The sequence below is a fragment of the Pan paniscus genome, chromosome 13 (genome assembly GCF_029289425.2).
Source record: "Pan paniscus chromosome 13, NHGRI_mPanPan1-v2.0_pri, whole genome shotgun sequence".
NCBI lineage: Eukaryota > Metazoa > Chordata > Mammalia > Primates > Hominidae > Pan > Pan paniscus.
This window is the reverse complement of record NC_073262.2, coordinates 110953718-110970678: the sequence shown is the minus strand read 5'-3', so window position 1 is coordinate 110970678 and position 16961 is coordinate 110953718. Positions and strand designations below refer to the sequence as shown.

The window sequence follows — 16961 nt, the reverse complement described above, 5'->3', positions numbered from 1 at the left end:
CTAATGCCCCCTGCAACGTCAAGCATGGGATCCTCGGTATACATCAAGTGCGTGGAGGAGCGGCCGGCACCTCCACCATGGGACTCCAACATACCCTTTGGGGTGCTGATGTCTGAGGCCAGCGGTAGGTGCGGCTGGGTGCTCAGGTTGGCTTCTCAGTCAGCGGGTGCCTCACGGCCTGGGTCAGCCACGACAGCACTGCGTGCCTGGCTGATGCCAACAAGAGGAGGGCCTTGCAACCCTGGCCCCCACCTTCACCGCAGAAGGCAGCCTGGTGGCAGCAGGCGACGACTGCTTCCGGGTGCTGTTTTACCCTGGCGCTTGGTGGGTGGCTGGATGGACAAAGCCAGGTAGAGCGGGCAGCGCGGCTTGCGGCCCGCCAGACTCCAGAGCCCCGAGCGAGCGAGAGGGCGGCAGGGCCCCGGGAGCGGCCTCCACTCGCCGCACAAGCACAGTCTCAGCCGGGTCTGGCCCAGAGCCGCGGTTCTGCGCCCCAGGCATGCCCAGCGCCTGAGGGAGGACCTCAGGACCAAGTAACCTGCGAGGAGCACGCTGCCCTCATCCCAGCTGCCAGGGAAGGGGCCCCGAGGGGCTCGGGGAGGCCGCCGCTCTGGGTGTGGCGAAAGTTCCTAGGGACCAGTAGGAGACCCCGTAGGGGCTGCTCACGCAGAAGGCGGGAGAACAAGTGGGGCGCTCTTCTTACCTGTTCAAGGAACCTGTGCCTTTTTCTTGAAGAAATGCTTTCATTTATCGTAGAAAAAGAAGAGAAAAGAAAAAGCACTATGCTGGTGACAAACTGCTTCGAAACATAAAAAGGTCATTTTCGAGGAAAAAAAATCATTTTTAAAAACTCTCCGTTTTTTAAAATATTAACCCAGGAATTTTATCAGATAATTCCTCTCCGACCCAAGAAACCTGTGGGTGGATAGGGACTGGAGAGCAGGCTGCCTCCCAAGCCCCATCCGCTCCTCCCGCCCAGCACGAGAACGTGGAGGAAGTGACTGGGCGCCCCGCAGATCTGCCACCTCCCGGTCTCCCTGCGCAGCTGGCCACCAGCCCAGCCTCCTGCCCAACCACCTCTCAGGGCACGCTCTATCCAGCCACCCTCGCCTTCCCCTGCAGGAACCCAGGCAGGGGGCGGGCCTCTCGGCTTCCTGCCCACAGGTGTGAGTTCCTGTGGGAGGGAAGCTTCCCCTCACGTAGTGGACCTGTGGTCCCTCGGAGCACGGAGGCACTGGCAGCGGAGAGCCCTGCCCACCCACAAATTCAGCCAATCGCAAATGGAAGAGGGCAGGACTTCCTTTAGTGCCCTATCAGAAGAAGGGGAATGCTGCTTGCCCAGTATTGGCTGAAATGAACTGTGGGTTTACCTTAAGTTACGGATTCTCCAGTGGTTAAACAACCAGGAAGAGAATGAACAGAATGAATAGAAAGCGACACTGCTAGGCCAGGTGAGGCAGAATAGTCTGGAGGCAGGGAACCTAAGGCCGATTCACACTGACTTTCTAGAACTAAATCAAAAGGAAAACCCCAACTTTCTACATCTAAGTAACAAAAGGACTGGAATACTCCATTTGCAAGCACCCTCTTCCCTTTTCTGCATGGCAGACGGAAAATTGAAAGCATCTCTGATTGGCTGCTTTCTGCAACCAGACATTGGCATAGGAGTGTAACTTTGTAACTTCACTTCAGCCTCTGATTGGTTGCTTTCCACAACCAATCAGATGCTTGCATAGGGTGTAACCTTTGTAACTTCGGCCTCTGACTGGTTGTTTTCCACAACCACACTTGCATAGGGTTTAACCTTTGTAACTTCACTTCAGCCTGATGGGTTGCTTTCTGCAACCAATCACACTGATTGCAGGCCACTAATTAATTTACACAGGGTGTACACCAACTAACCAATGGTAAATCCCTAGAGGGTATTTAAACCCCAGAAAGTTCTGTAACGGGAGCTCTTGTGCCCCAGTGCTCCTGGGCTCCTACTCTGTGGAATGTACTTTCGTTTTCAATAAATCTCTGCTTTTGTTGCTTCATTCTTTCCTTGCTTTTTGTGTTTTGTCCAATTCTTTGTTCAAAAGGCCAAGAACCTGGACACCCTCCACCAGTAACACAAAGACGAGGCTTGCAGGACAAACTCCATTTCCTTTTGTTGTCAATTTCTTCAAGCAGATTCAAAACTAAGTGGAGTAAGTAGATTCTGAGTTTATTGTTAAGATTTCTTTATTTACAGTACAAGTCTCCAAAAGTTCAAGGCAGTTATCTTTTAAATAACATGTCAATCATATAAAATAGCTAGAACCAAAGTAGAGAAATATATACAATACATTAAGTACTTTCAATATAGTGGCATTTTTCATATTAAATTAAAAGAGGCTACTATGATTTACAATGTCATTTCCCTAGTTTAAAATTCAACATGTCAAAAGACATAATGTACATTTTTTACAAAACTGACACAGCAGTATTAAAACTGCTAATGATTGTAGTTTTTATTTTTTCTATAATACACTGCACCTGTGTTACCAAAAACAAAAACAAAAACAAAAACATTGCACTAGATGGTTTGAATACTGCATAAGTCAGTATATTAACACTTGAGGAATAATGAATGGCCTGGTCCGTTTTATGATCAGGCTCATTCACAACAGTTTTCACTCTTCAAGCTCAGCAAACTCCTACAGGTAATTACTTTCCTTGGCAGTTTTACACAGGATCACTGCAAATGGGTAAAATGTCATGAAGCTGATGACCACAATGCCATCACAAAAGCTGATATCGATATAACCCTACTATTTACAATACCTAATAAGAGCCAAAGCTAGAAAATCACTCACTGCTAAATCATGGAAAAAATTATAGTTTGTAGGAAATTTTGAATATCTATAAAATATTCAATAGACTACAAAAGAGCTTGCAACAGCTTGTTCTCATTATTTTTCTTAGGTCAGAATTAGAAAAAAGTAAATCCTATTTTTTAATAAGTTTTGATGGCATCAAAAAGCTTCACATTTATAAATAAGATTTTTATACAAAGCAACATGCTACTGACATAGTTTTCTCTTGCTACTATCAATTATTCTCGGGACTCATGTTGTATGTTAAGGAAGGAAGTATTAAGATTTCTTCCTCATTCCTAAATTTTCAGAATATACTCTAGGCCTTGAAGGAAAGGGAAACAGTCATTCAATACTTAACACTGAGTAGTACAATATTTGAAATATATCTATGGTAGTGGCCTAAACAAGAGCAGCAAGGGACCAGACATATAGTTCTACCACTCAATAGAAATAGTTAAATTGTATATTTCCCCTTCATTAATACTGTCCAATTTTAAAATGAGAGATTACCTTTGCAAGGCAGCAACTATTGTTTCAGAATGTATTATATTGAAAATTTTTGCCACAAAGTTACCTACTAGACTACAGTACTTTAAAACACAGTTGTTCAAGTCATGGGCAAGGAAAACAAAATCAACAGGACAGATTATTGTCAGAAGCCATTCCTGTGGAGCATTCCTGCTATGCACATAGAATTGAAACTAAAAACAAAGAAACAACCTAATTGCACCTAGGGGGAGACACCTTGTACTTCAAGTGCTCATGACTAGGGGAGTACAGGAAACAGACAGGAATAATAACCATAAGTATCCTCACAGAAAAAATGAACAGAGACAAAACAGTGTTGGCATTTTAAATCAGATACAAAATCCATTGTTCCTAGACACAAAATAAGTTAATAATGTTCCACATTTATTTTTTTACCTCTGTACAGCTCCTTTAATAGTCTTTGATTTCAAAACTAAAATCCTCAGTGTTTTGTGTATCTTCAAAAGGCACATACACGTTTTTAAAAGGGGCCAAGTGGAACTTAGCATCACATTAGTCGTAAGTCCTTGGTCAACTTGCTTCCAGTTCAAAACAAACCACATTTTTAATAAGCACCAAATACCAAACTACTGCCTTGATTCTCTAAAGCAAATTTTCCACAATGTTCCTAATTCAAGTATTCATCATACTGTGTAACTGAACTTGTCCAGATTTCTTATTATGTGAAGGTTAATGTGCTATTATTATAGGCAGTCCGAAAACAGTGAAATCCTTACAACTTTATGAATCCCTAAATTATCCTTGTTACAAAAAGAAGTCAAGAGGAAATATTCTGGGGTTACAGTATTTCCTCAAAGATAGTTTACTACTTCTGATCACTTTTTAAAATAAACAAAAATGCTATTAAACAAGAAGTTCCTTACTAACTTTCTTTTTTTGTTTCGTTTTGTTTTTTGAGACAGTCTTGCTCTGTTGCCCAGGTTGGAATGCAATGGTGTAATCCCAGCTCACTGCAGCCTCCGCCTCCCAGGTTCAAACAATTCTCCTGCCTCAGCCACCCAAGTAGTTGGGGTTACAGGTATATGCCACCATGCCCAGCTAATTTTTTGTCTTTTTAGTAGAGATGGGGTTTCGTCATGTTGGCCAGGCTGGTCTTGAACTCCTGACCTCAGGTGATCTGCCTGCCTAGGCCTCCCAAAGTGATAGGATTATAGGCGTGAGCCACCGCACTTGGCCTATTTCTTAACATTTCTTAGTAGTCAGAACTAGCCATTATGTAGAAAGTTGGAAAAGGGGATGTCCACAGTAGAAATTTTTTATTTTATAGATGCCACCTAAATTGCTGGTTATATTGAAAAGACACTTTACCTCTGTGAATAAAACAAGTGTTTCCTTCTCACTCAATTTCTTGGATTGGGCCTAATTTATTTTTTATATTTCAAAAATCTTTCATTAATAATTATTCCATTAGGGTTTAGTAACTACAGACTCATTTACTAATGATTTACTATGATACCCTAAAAATAGAGAAAAAACCCTAGAATATGAGCGTATGCAAGTAAGTGCAATTTAATATATGAATTGCACAAAAATTTTAAACAAGCTTTAAAAATATCTCTAAAAGGAGGCTTAAAGTTAATTGCTGTAGCCTCCTGTCATCCACAGAGAAGACAAAATTTTAAAAACATCAAACATACTCAAAAACAGGCAAGCTGGAAAGATAAACAACATGACAGGATTCCCAGTTTAAGTCAAATTCCTCAATAAAACAATAAATGCCCATGTATTTAACTGGCCATTAATGGAATAAATCAGAATTTTTGTAAAGGTTTCAGAAATTCTGATAATAAGTAACATTAAATTATTACAGAAAAACACAAAACAAATTCAGCAGCTCTACAAATGCTTTCTAAGTAGATAACGTGTTAAATGTGATGCCAAGATAGTCAATTTATGAGACACTGTTTTCTTCTTAAAACAATTAAGCTAGCAAATTTAACCCATTTTTCACCCTATCTACTCATCTCCAACTTTAGCCCTTTGAAACATGTCTGTATTTTAGCTTAAGAAAATTTTCATGCCACTTCCCAACCTACAGACAGCTCCACAGGTATCAAAAACCAAAGTGCAAATTCATGGAGTTTTACCATTCCATTACGGACAGTCTAAACAGCCACAGAACTGAAAAGCCTTGGCATACAGTGGTGAACACGATGAAGAAATAAAACATGTAGCTTATTTTTGGTCCTTTGTTCCTGTCCCCTTTTCCTTCACAGTCCATTTCAAAATATGTGCTTGATTTCAGCAATTCAGACCCAAGCCTGTCCAGTGGTCTGGTACCATTAGGAAATACTTGTCCATTGCCTCACAAAACCTAGTCCTGTACAACTCCGGAGACACCACTGTTGGCATTTTACCTGAGATTATGAAAGAGAAAAGGGGGAAAAAGCTGTTATATAATTGATTGGGCAACTGAAGTCAACTGACCATGTTCTTTCATATAAACTGCCATAAAGATACACATGCAGAAGCAGTCTGAGTGGGCAGGAAAGGTTATCTGCTGTGCCACATGCCATGGGACAAAGTCCTACCTGGTACGAGTTTCTGTTTAAAAAGACTAGCTCCTGCCTAGAGATGAGCGATGTCTAAGAGCACAAATGAGGCTAACAGTGCTTAGAGAACTTGAAGTCTCAAGTGTTAATTAAAGACAATCTCTTATTCAGAACATCTGGCTTTTTAAAAAATCTTTTTGAGAACCTCTGACATTTTAACACAAATTTACACCCAATATTTCCCCACCTATATAATTCTCATTATTGTTTGGTCACTTTAGAAATGACAATGAAATCAATGATAACCACTTATTTTTTACAACTAAAAAAAAGAATCAGTATCCACTTTTAAAATTTTAACTGATAAGAAATACATGTGAACAATTTAAACAAAACAAAAATTCTCACCTTGTCCACCTAAAATTCCTGTTGATTTCACAACCATCTCAAGCTTTTTGTCCCATGTAAATGTTCGAATATAATCTGGGGGGTAGAAGGAGTGAAATTAGCAATAAAGCTATGTTAATAAATATAATCAAATGACAACAGCAATGACTATTACTACTACTTCTATGACAGTTAACTTTTATTGAGTGCTAACAATGTGCCAAGTGCTGTTCTCAGGGTTTCTCCACACTAATTTGTTTAATCCTCACAACAATCACAAAAGGCCTCATTTATGTGACTTTTTGAATTCACATATTTTTGGTAGAGATAATGAAAATGAGGAAACTGAGTAGAAGAGACTAGAATAAAAAACTTATTTTTGAAATTTCAAATGAAAGTTTGTGAAAATATTCAATAAGATATTACTAGACCAGGTTCAATAGAATCTTTAAAATTTGACTCTGACTTCAATCATGAAATATAAGCAGGGTACTCATTGACTTACCTATAATTCCAACTACTAGCTCATTGCTAGTATCATCTCGCCCAACCAGCAAAGAATAATCTATAATGAGGTGGCTAGAAAGGAAATGGGAGTCACTATGGATCGAGGTTCTCAGCACAGCTTTGGAATGAGAACGAATATATAGAGGGTTGTCTCGAACCATCTTTAGGAGATTTTCGTCCAGCAGGACCACATCACAACTCTCTTTTCCAGTGTCAGTTTTTACATTCCGATTCCTAAGAGAGCCCTTCAAATCAAAAACCTAGTAGAAAGAAAATGCTTTGTCATTTATGTATAGGTTGCCACAAATGATTAGTTAATGTAAGTAAATAAAAAAGGTAGACTCCTTATAGTCACTACCATTACATACACTCCAAAGTTTAACTGAAAATTGAATCATAATTTTTAAGTTTTTAAACGCATGGTGGTATCATTGTACAGTACATAAAATACACAGTAACACAATTCTATCATTTAAAATTAACACCTAGGTACTCAATTACTGAAACGTTTCCGAAATACACTGGCCAATTTAATCAACTTCAAGATACATTAACAAGTAACTCCAGAAATATATCATTGGATCACAAAACAGGGTTAAAAAAAAAAAAAGAGAGAGATGCAAATAGTCTTAAGAAACATAGTTTTGATACCAAACTCTGGACAATTACTTACGGCAATGTAGAAGAGCATAACACAGGAATATTTGGGTGGTAGGAAAAGCAATGCACTCAAAGGACACGGGACTTGAGTACCAGGACCAGTACAACCTGTAGTATATTCTACAGACCAATGCTGGTCAGTTGCTCCTGGCTCACTACAACATTAGGGAACTAGTGCCAGAATATAAATCAATTACATTATTAAGTATATTGTTTAGTTCAGCTGACATTTTTCTCATAGAAGGTGTTCTCAATGAAGAAAGCAGTGAACTGAATTACATTCTAGCACACGTTCCTTATCTTATCATAGACTGGAAACAGTTCAAGGACTAGCTCTTTGAACAGTACTGTTTTAGAATCTAGACTAACCTGAGTCTAGGAATAACTGAGTGATTTTAATGAAGTACTTAATTTCTGTATGCCTCAGCTTCTTAATCTTCAAAAAAGATGCGGGAAGTAGATCTGCCTTCTTATTCTACCAATTCTGTGATTTTAGAATATTGGATATGCTGTATTTTAAGACCACTCCACAAGAATAATTCCTCTTCATTCTTTCTCCAAGGCTGAGCAAGTCAAAAGTTAAATATGGCCTAGTAACCAAAGTTAAATATTTACTATAAAATAAGATGTTACTCTCTGATTCACTATATTTAAGAACCAAAGGTACAAAAGGTTCCAGTAGCTAAATGCTTCACATAGTCCAATACCCTTACCTGTGCCATCTTTCTCCCGTAGAAAAGATTTTCCATGACAAGGAGATCTAACTTCTTCTCAGTGTTGTTCTGAGAGTTCTTATAACCAATTCTGTAAACTCCAAGAATTTTGGCCAACGCCGTGGGCCTCTAATCAAGAGAAGGTCAAAATAAATTCTTATCAAAAAGGGTTATTTATAATTTAATACCAATATAAGGATTATCCATGTAATAACTGAACATAATTTTCTATTAATATGACCAAAGGACTTTGAAAAAAACTCAAACTCTTGAATCTCAGAAGTGAGTACAGCAGCAATGCCAATAAAAATATTAGATCCTTAACATTCTCCCAAGGAATAATCCTTCAGTTGATTAAATTCAAAAACTTCATTATGACATGTAATTTCCCCCAATACTACGTAATAAACCATGATAACTTCAAAAAAAAAAACCCAAAACTACGTAACTCTTTCATGATTCTAAGATGGCAGTTGGGATGGGGTGGGGGGCACTGGTGGCTGCTCAATGACAAGTGGGCAAACCTGGGCCATTGGCTGCCTCTCTTTCTAGCTAAAGGAAGCATCCCCTTGTTTCTCAATACACGTTTCAAATTTCAGTCTCAGCAAAATTACCAACTACTGAATGTGCACCTAATTTCATCCAGTCTTAATGTCTTAAGTGATTTTTCATATAAACTAATTAAAGGCAACTTGCTCAAGATCACTTGGTTCCTCACTAACAAACGCAGGAAATATATAGTTTAAGATCTCTGAATCCTATAATACCTCAATAGCATAACAGAGATCAATTTGTGTCCTGCATATATCTTACCACAGAGAAAACTGCCATTAGGACTGTTACAGTTTGGATGTTTGCCCCTGCAAATCTCATGTTGAAATGTTATCTGCAATGTTGGAGGTGCGGCCTGGTGAGAGGTATTTGGGTCATGGGAGCAGAACCCTCATGCATGGCTTGGTGCCCTCCTTGCAGTTTAATAAGTTCTTGCTCTGAGTTCACACAAGATCTGGTTAGTTAAAAGAATGCAGCACTTTCCCCCACCCCCAACCCCGCTCTCTTGCTCCGTCTCTCACCATGTGACATGCTGGCTCCCCTTGCCTTCCACCATGACTGTAAGCTTCCTGAGGCCCTCACCAGAAACAGACGCTGCCAGCACTATGCTTTGTATACACAGCCTGCAGAACTATGAGCCAAATAAACCTCTTTTCTTTACAAATTACCCAGCCTCAGGTATTTCTTTATAGCAACACAAGAATGGACTAACAGAAAGATTCAGGATGTGAAAAAAGCCACCAAACTTTGATTATAGACCATGGTTTTAGATTTCTACCTTTTGTTGAACAGCATTTGTAATATAATTGAAGTAATGTGGTGCAAAGTCGAGGAAGGACTGGACTTCCAGACGAGGCATTTGCTTCAAAATAAATCTATCATCTAAAAGGCAGAAATTTTATGTGTTTACTCAATCACAATATATACTGTAATCTATAACACATCATTCCAAAGATCCTAAATGATTAGGTTGTTTTATGATTTTAAGGGGAATTTTCTAATGTCACAGTGAAAATTTTGATCAGAACACAATTCTCAATTAACTGAAGGGATCCTGTGGATTTATATAGTCAAAAACCCTCAACTTTTGTCAATAACACATCTAAGTTCAGTTCTAGAAGATCTACTTTTTAAAACTACTAAATAAAACTTTATAAACACCTCTGTTAAAACTAGTAAGTCATAGTTATGAAAGTTCTTATTAAGCAATATCCTTCCTGCTGCATTTTCTGAGGCAAAGAGATGAAGACTACTGAACCAATCAATAAACGATGAGAAAGGCTCACCCTCAGTTGCATAGAAGGCAGCTCCTGATTTGCCTCCCCGGGCCTGCCAGGGTGATGAGTGGGAGAGGGAACGAATGAAATCTTCCTCACTGCTGTCCAGAATCACTTCACGCATCTTATGAAACTCTCCCGCATAGTAGAGCCGACAGTAAAACTTGGCATTAGCATCTGAAAATTCTATAAACAACAGAAGTTTTTTTAAAAAGCTTTATGACTCAGAAAATATCTTTCCTCCTCTGCTCCCTCACTCCCTACCCTGGCCAAATGCAACCACTTAAGTTTCTTCATGATGGCATTTTGCATGTTAGATCCAAATCCCTATTTATCACAATTTTGTTAAACTGATCTTCAGGGGGAATTAAAGAACATCGTATGACCATCCTTACATACTTTCCAAAAAAAGAGAAAAAAATAAAAATCACATAAAAAAAGACTCAGTTCTAATTTTACATTTGTTACCTACCATATTAACATCATTGTACTTTTATAGTAATTCTTAATAAATATCTTAAAATGTACTGTACATATTATTCTGGATAATACGTTTCTGGCACACATATACACAATTCTAAATGCAATTGTCAAAATTCTGTGGCTCTAGATTACATAATAAGTAAATGTTTAACTATTAGAAATAAGAGCATAATTTACAAATTATACTTTTGATTAAATTTCTTTATAAATTTATATTTTATAAACTGTTGATTAAATATACCTCATGTCAGCATAAAGACTTAATATTCATTTCAAGAACTGGGACATTTATTTAGTATGAAGCTAGAATTCTCAAATAATTGAGATGGCTCAACTGTAGTCCCTCTCCCCAAACCAATGATATAATATCTCATACTTACGAAGTTCCACATGAGGATTTATGAGTTGCTTCTTTTGTGTATCTCCTCCATCTACTTCATCTAAAAGGTTTAATATCATTAGTAAAGCCAAGGTTTTGAGTAATTATCAGTTCATTTTGTCCTTTCCTTTTTCCTTGATGTAACAAAAAAACTTAGCAAATTAAAAGTAAAAATATCCTACTCAAGTCACTATCAAGCAAGCATAAGATATACAATTAAACTGTCTAAATGATTACAATAAAAATGTATGTTTTTTGGAATTTCAGTTTTTAAATTAGAAAAATAGAGAATTTAGGTTGAATACTTTTTCTTACAACTGAATGATTCCTACAGTGGCAATATAGTAACTCAGTTCTTATAACAAGAACTTCCATGGCTTCTTTATTATGACTATTTTCCCCATGTGTGTAGAATAATGTTTCCCCAATAGTTTGCAATGCTTTATCATGTACTAAGCTATATAAAATATGCATAAAATATTATTTTATAAAACATTTTAAAACATAAAATTATATACTAGTTACATAATATATAACTTTATTAGCCTATAACATATATAATTATATAACATACATAATTAACATATAATACAATTATATATTAATATACTTAAAACATATTTTTATACATAAAATATACTAGAATCTGTCAGAGCTATTTTTTTATATGTGACTGACTTGCTTTGCAAGCCTACTACTTTCTGTTTAATTATTAGAGATTTAAAATACATCTTAATATCTAGAAGAACAAATAGTCCCCTAAGTTTCACATTTCAAAATAATTTTTGAAGCATCTACGCCTTCCAAGGATCCCATTATAAACAGCTACAGCCCAATAGCAAGCAGCCTATAGAATACTAAACAGATATCTTAATTACTAGTCAAAATTTATTACAGCAGTTGGTTTTTTTGTTTGTTTGAGATAGAGTCTTGCTGTCACCCAGGCAGGAGTGCAATGGCGCAATCTCGGCTCACTGCAACCTATACCTCCTGCGTTCATGCAGTTCTCCTGCCTCAGCCTCCCAAGTAGTTGAGATTACAGGCATGCGCCACCAGGCCCGGCTAATTTTTTTATTTTCAGTAGAGATGGGGTTTCTCTATGTCGGCCAGGCTCATCTCCAACTCCTAGTCTCAAGTGATCCGCCCGCCTCAGCCTCCCGAAGTGCTGGGATTACCATACTGGGCCCAGCAGCTGCTATTTTTTAAAACTACTAATTCACGGACTAACCCAGAGGTCACCAAACTATTTCTATATAGAGGCAGAGCAAATATTTCACTCTGAAAAAGTTCCAACTACTCAACTTGCCAATATAAAGTGAAAGCAACCAGATGATAAGTAAATGAATGGGTCTGTTTCCCAATAAACGTTAATTTACAAAAACAGGTCATCAGAGTCTGCCTATTCCTGATCTAAACCCATACCCAAACACAATGAGGTAGATACACACACACACACACACTTTTTTTTTTTTGGTAGAGACAGAGGTCTCATTTTATTGCCCAGGCTGGTCTCAAACTGCTGGCTTCAAGTGATCCTGCCGTCTCAGCCTCCCAAAGTGATGGGATTATAGACATGGGCCATCTCACCCAGCATTAGACATAATTTTTAAATGTCAAAATGAAAGGGGACATAAATAGCTGCAACTTTACAGGGACTTGAAAAGAAAGAAAACATTTGAGGGAGTAGTGGAATGAAAACATTTGAGTATATAATATGAGTTACATATTAAGACAAATGTTTTTACATGTGGAATGTCACATCAACCTTGGAAGACATTGTTTTTGCCACTTTACACCTTATGGAAACTAAAGATTTCTGATTCTACCACACAGTACACGATGGCAGTGAAATCTGAAACTAGTTGGACTCTCCCAGTGCCATGCTTTTTCCACTCTACCACACTGACAAGTGAGAACAGAGGGAATGCCCCAGTTTCAGCACTAAGAATTATCTATTTAAGGCTATAAGAAATATATGCAACTAAAATAAATAAATCAAAGCATAGAATAAGCACATTTACTCTTCTTTAACACACCTTGAGGCTCAACGCCTTGATTCTCGGTCCCCTCCTTGCCCGTCTGCCCAACCTGGTAGTAAGCACTATCTGCTCCACGTAAGGTCTCTCTCTTCTGGGAAGAGAGATCGGGGCTTTTCCCTGCTGTCCCTCTGAAGAAGGACAACATTCCAGAAGCCTTTTTGGCTAAAAATAAGAAGTAACATATTAATTTTAAGTACAGGTCACTACAGATGAAAAATAAAAATTTTCAGCTCATTTCTTTGTTAGTTGTAACCACTATATGAAGCTAATCAATCTGAGTAATGCAGATACTTTTGTTTGCACATTGTCCCTTCATGTTGTTACTTATTGTTTCACATGTTGTTTTTGCGTAATCAAGCACCCTTTTTAACAAAAACCCCTATTAATAAAAACATAAAAAAAGATAGAAGGTTAACACTCAGCTAGATTAATATAAAAATATGGGGAATTATCTAGAAAGCCTTTCAAAAATATCTTTCAAAGGCAGTCACAGCTTAAGCAACAAGATTATATTAGGGCTGAGTTCTTACAGTATTGCAATATAGTTAACTAAATGAACACAAAACAATTTCACAAGCTACAAGAATTCAGTTAAAGGTAACATCTTTGTGTCATTTGTGTTCCTACAGTTTAACACAGGAAAATATAAGATTTCCTTTTTAGCATCTTTCAAAAAATAAAAAAGGCCATCAAACAGCCAAGAATTTACTAAAGCTTGCTCTATACTTTTACTCCTAGTTTTGAGCTTCATTCATCATACTATTAATATGATTCTAATTCTTGCAAATTTACCATTTACAAAACTCACAGAAAATGTCAATCATAAATGTGCTTACTTGGGTAACAGACACTAGTATTGCCTCTTTAATATCCACTCCTACCTGGTTCCCCACCAACAGAATGACAACTTAGGGGAAGAGGGGAGCGGGGTGGGGTGTGTAACTATGTGTACAGCACCAGGAAAGGATCATGATTTGTATAACCCAACCGGGACAATGCTGCTCCCTACTTTCTCTGTCTCTTTCAGTCAGGAGTGGCCATGAGCCTCAGTTCTGACCAATGAGACTGACTAAAGGAGGAGCCTCTGCTTTCCTAATGAAAGAGAACAGCTGCAGCTTGCAACACCCTTGTTTCTACCTCAAATGCAAACAAAAATGGAACACTTTTAACCATGAGGAAAACTTAAAGGAATCATAGAGAAACTATTCCCCTAATGTTATAACAATGCTGAGCAGCTAAACAAATGCCAGCAACTGCCAACCTCCAGGTTTGGTTATTTTAGAAAAATAAGCTGTCATTTGTTTAAATCCTTACAGTTGAATTTTGTGTTACTTGTAGCTGAATGTGTTCCTGACAAAGTCAGAGAAACACAAATTCAAATCCCAGCTCCAGCACTGTCAAATCTTGAACAAGTTACTAAATCTAAATTTTAAGTTCCTTCTTGAAAAATAAGGATATGTCAAATAATTCTTATGTGGTTACTAGGGGGATTAAAGGAGGGAATGTATGAAAATTTATTTTCATAGTGCCAGTAATACTGTAAAACTAGAAAGGAAAAAAATGTATCTTGCATCTTAGGTTGTATATTTTAAACTGAAAGCTCTTCTAGGAAGCAGATTCTCCTTTTTGCATAGACCAAAGAGCTTCTAAAAGTTTCTAATTCAATACCTTGAACTTACACTTGAGACAAGAATCAACGAAGAAAAGCAAAACACCTATAAAGAGGGCATACAAAAATATCTAAATTTGTATTTCAGAGATCATAAGTAGTAAATCATTGCCAGATAGTACTTATTTGTTTTTATGTATTTTCTTTTTCAAACCATAATTATAGGTAAATCTAATTATAAATATTCCTCCATGTGTAATCTTACTTGGTTGTGGTTCTGTTTCTGTTGTACGATTTGTCTGTCCTCCACTCATTTCAGGTAATCTGATAGGGCTGCTACTCTTTGGTCTGCTATCTGAAGTACTAAAATGAAAAGAAAAAAAAGAAAAATTTAGTTTTATACAAGTCAAACAGAAAATAGTAAGTACTCTACACTAATTACGCTGTACACTGATTTACTTCCTACCTAAGCCCACCTACAATATCAAAAGTCTGATTCATAATTTACATAAACACAGGCTAGAACACAGAAAAAAAAGTCTGAAATATCTACTGGACTTAAAGTGAAATGCTGTAACTATAAAAATGTATGGAGGAATACATTATGTTTCCCAAGTCCATTAACACTATATCAGCACCCATAAATCAAACAACTACAGAAAATATCAATTCCTTTCTCTCACACTAGTTATCACAATGACAATTCAGATAAAACTATAATGTTAGTAGAGATGGAAACTCTATTTCAGTAAGAATCACAATAATGAGCATGTGACAATTTCTGTCTAAAAGTCTAAAATACTGAACTTGCCAAAATAACTGGTTTGGGTTTGGTTTTTGAAGTATTAGGACCTTTATTTATTATAAACAATTCACAGATACTTTGAATTGCCAAGTCAAGCAGGAGCTTACCAATTTTACAAGTTATTATTTTTTAAATAAAAACACCTTTTCATTTTTTTCAAAAATGTCCTTAAATCTGCAATATACATTTAACTGCTATTGCAATTATCATAAAACTGCATCCTGAGGGACTGTTTAAGTTCTTTTGCTATATTTGAGCTTTGTTGTCTCAATTATTGGCTGAAATATGAGTGCCACTATCTGAATCCTAGAAATTTTTATGATGATAAATGCTATAATAAAACTGAAGTACAAGCATATAGAAAATGATAACATAACTAAATTAAAATAGTTTCTACTCAATCATGAATCACCTATTTGTTGGAAGCCCTTCTTCGGCACTGTTCCACTGAGTCGCTTTAGACAATTCCTCTAAGGCATTTCGGTATTCTTTACAACTTGGGGTAGAAATAGGTTGAAAAACGTTAAACATTAACTTCTTCTTTAAAAGTAAATCATGTTTTAGAGTAAGTTTTGCATTATAGAAGCACAATCATTATACGTTTCCATAATTAAATAATTTTGGTTAACTAACAAAAGCAATCAAGTAGAAGCTTCATGAGGAAGGTCAATGTCTTCATAGAAGGTAATACAAAATACGACCCACTGACTCATCAACCAGTATCAATATCCTCAACAAAGATTTTAAAAGCCTACTTACTAATATTTAGATCAAATGACTTCAGGGATTGAACAGGTAAAAGTTTGAAGCCTCAGTGTTGAGTACAATAGAGAAAAAAAGAACTTGAGAGTGCTTTTCTACTTAACATACTAAACTTTAAGGGAAAAAAAATGTTTAATGTTCTATTAACCAAAAAGAAAAAAAAAAAACCTGACTCTTAGGTTAGCAGTTTAGGAACCCTGCTTTAGATAAATGTCATGCAACAAGGGAGGCATGTTAGGATGTATTGTTTTTCTAAGACATTGAAAAAAGATGATCTCAGCTAGAATCCTTGCTTCCTAATAGTACAAAAAATATTTTTGATTTGGTTGACTCTCTTACCTTTCTTACCTATTAATATATTATGACTATTAAATAAAGTGAGAAGCTTATATTATGTTCACAAAGGCCAAAGGCAAAGGTTAAAAATGTTATCATATGGAATCTTATAAAGGAAAAAAATTCCTCATTATCTACACAGTAAACTCTAAACTGCATAAAGGCAGAGGCATGTAAATCTATCTTATTTACTCCTGTACATCCAATATCTAAGTATATCACATTTTGTAAACATTCAAATATTTGTTGAATAAATGGACTCCCTGGAACCACCATCTAACAAGAAAAATTAAAAACTGTAATGCCTTCCAGTGGGAAAAAATTGCTTTAAACATCTTAGATTCTATTTAAACTAAGTTGAGCTACCACCAAGATATTCTTAAGATTTAAGGCTGGGCGCGGTGGCTCGCGCCTGTAAGCCCGGCACTTTGGGAGGCCGAGGCGGGTGGATCACGAGGTCAGGAGATGGAGACCATCCCGGCCAACATGGTGAAATCCTGTCTTTACTTAAAATACAAAAAAAATTAATGGTGGCGGGCTACTTGGGAGGCTGAGGCAGGAGATCGGTGTG

The 16961-nt window shown here is 37.1% G+C and overlaps 2 protein-coding genes across 18 annotated transcripts in view; both read right to left on the bottom strand.

Moving 5' to 3' along the window:
• The window catches only part of PTH2R (parathyroid hormone 2 receptor), a 142620-nt gene extending 141375 nt beyond the window's left edge, over positions 1 to 1245 (bottom strand). The window contains exon 1 of the mRNA XM_003820822.6: positions 704 to 1245. The gene's annotated coding sequence lies outside the window, so the exon portion shown is untranslated. The remainder of the gene's footprint in view (positions 1 to 703) is intronic.
• A 944-nt stretch (positions 1246 to 2189) lies between these two features.
• The window catches only part of PIKFYVE (phosphoinositide kinase, FYVE-type zinc finger containing), a 92617-nt gene continuing 77845 nt past the window's right edge, over positions 2190 to 16961 (bottom strand). For all 17 annotated transcript variants that reach the window (XM_003820821.6, XM_055109041.2, XM_055109040.2 and 14 more), the window contains 10 exons: positions 15705 to 15788; positions 14753 to 14850; positions 12876 to 13040; positions 10841 to 10900; positions 9987 to 10163; positions 9479 to 9582; positions 8149 to 8277; positions 6774 to 7035; positions 6290 to 6364; positions 2190 to 5746 (listed from right to left, as the gene is read on the bottom strand). In XM_003820821.6, coding sequence (XP_003820869.2) covers positions 5631 to 5746; positions 6290 to 6364; positions 6774 to 7035; positions 8149 to 8277; positions 9479 to 9582; positions 9987 to 10163; positions 10841 to 10900; positions 12876 to 13040; positions 14753 to 14850; positions 15705 to 15788 — 1270 coding nt within the window. In that variant the 3' untranslated portion in view covers positions 2190 to 5630. The remainder of the gene's footprint in view (positions 5747 to 6289; positions 6365 to 6773; positions 7036 to 8148; positions 8278 to 9478; positions 9583 to 9986; positions 10164 to 10840; positions 10901 to 12875; positions 13041 to 14752; positions 14851 to 15704; positions 15789 to 16961) is intronic.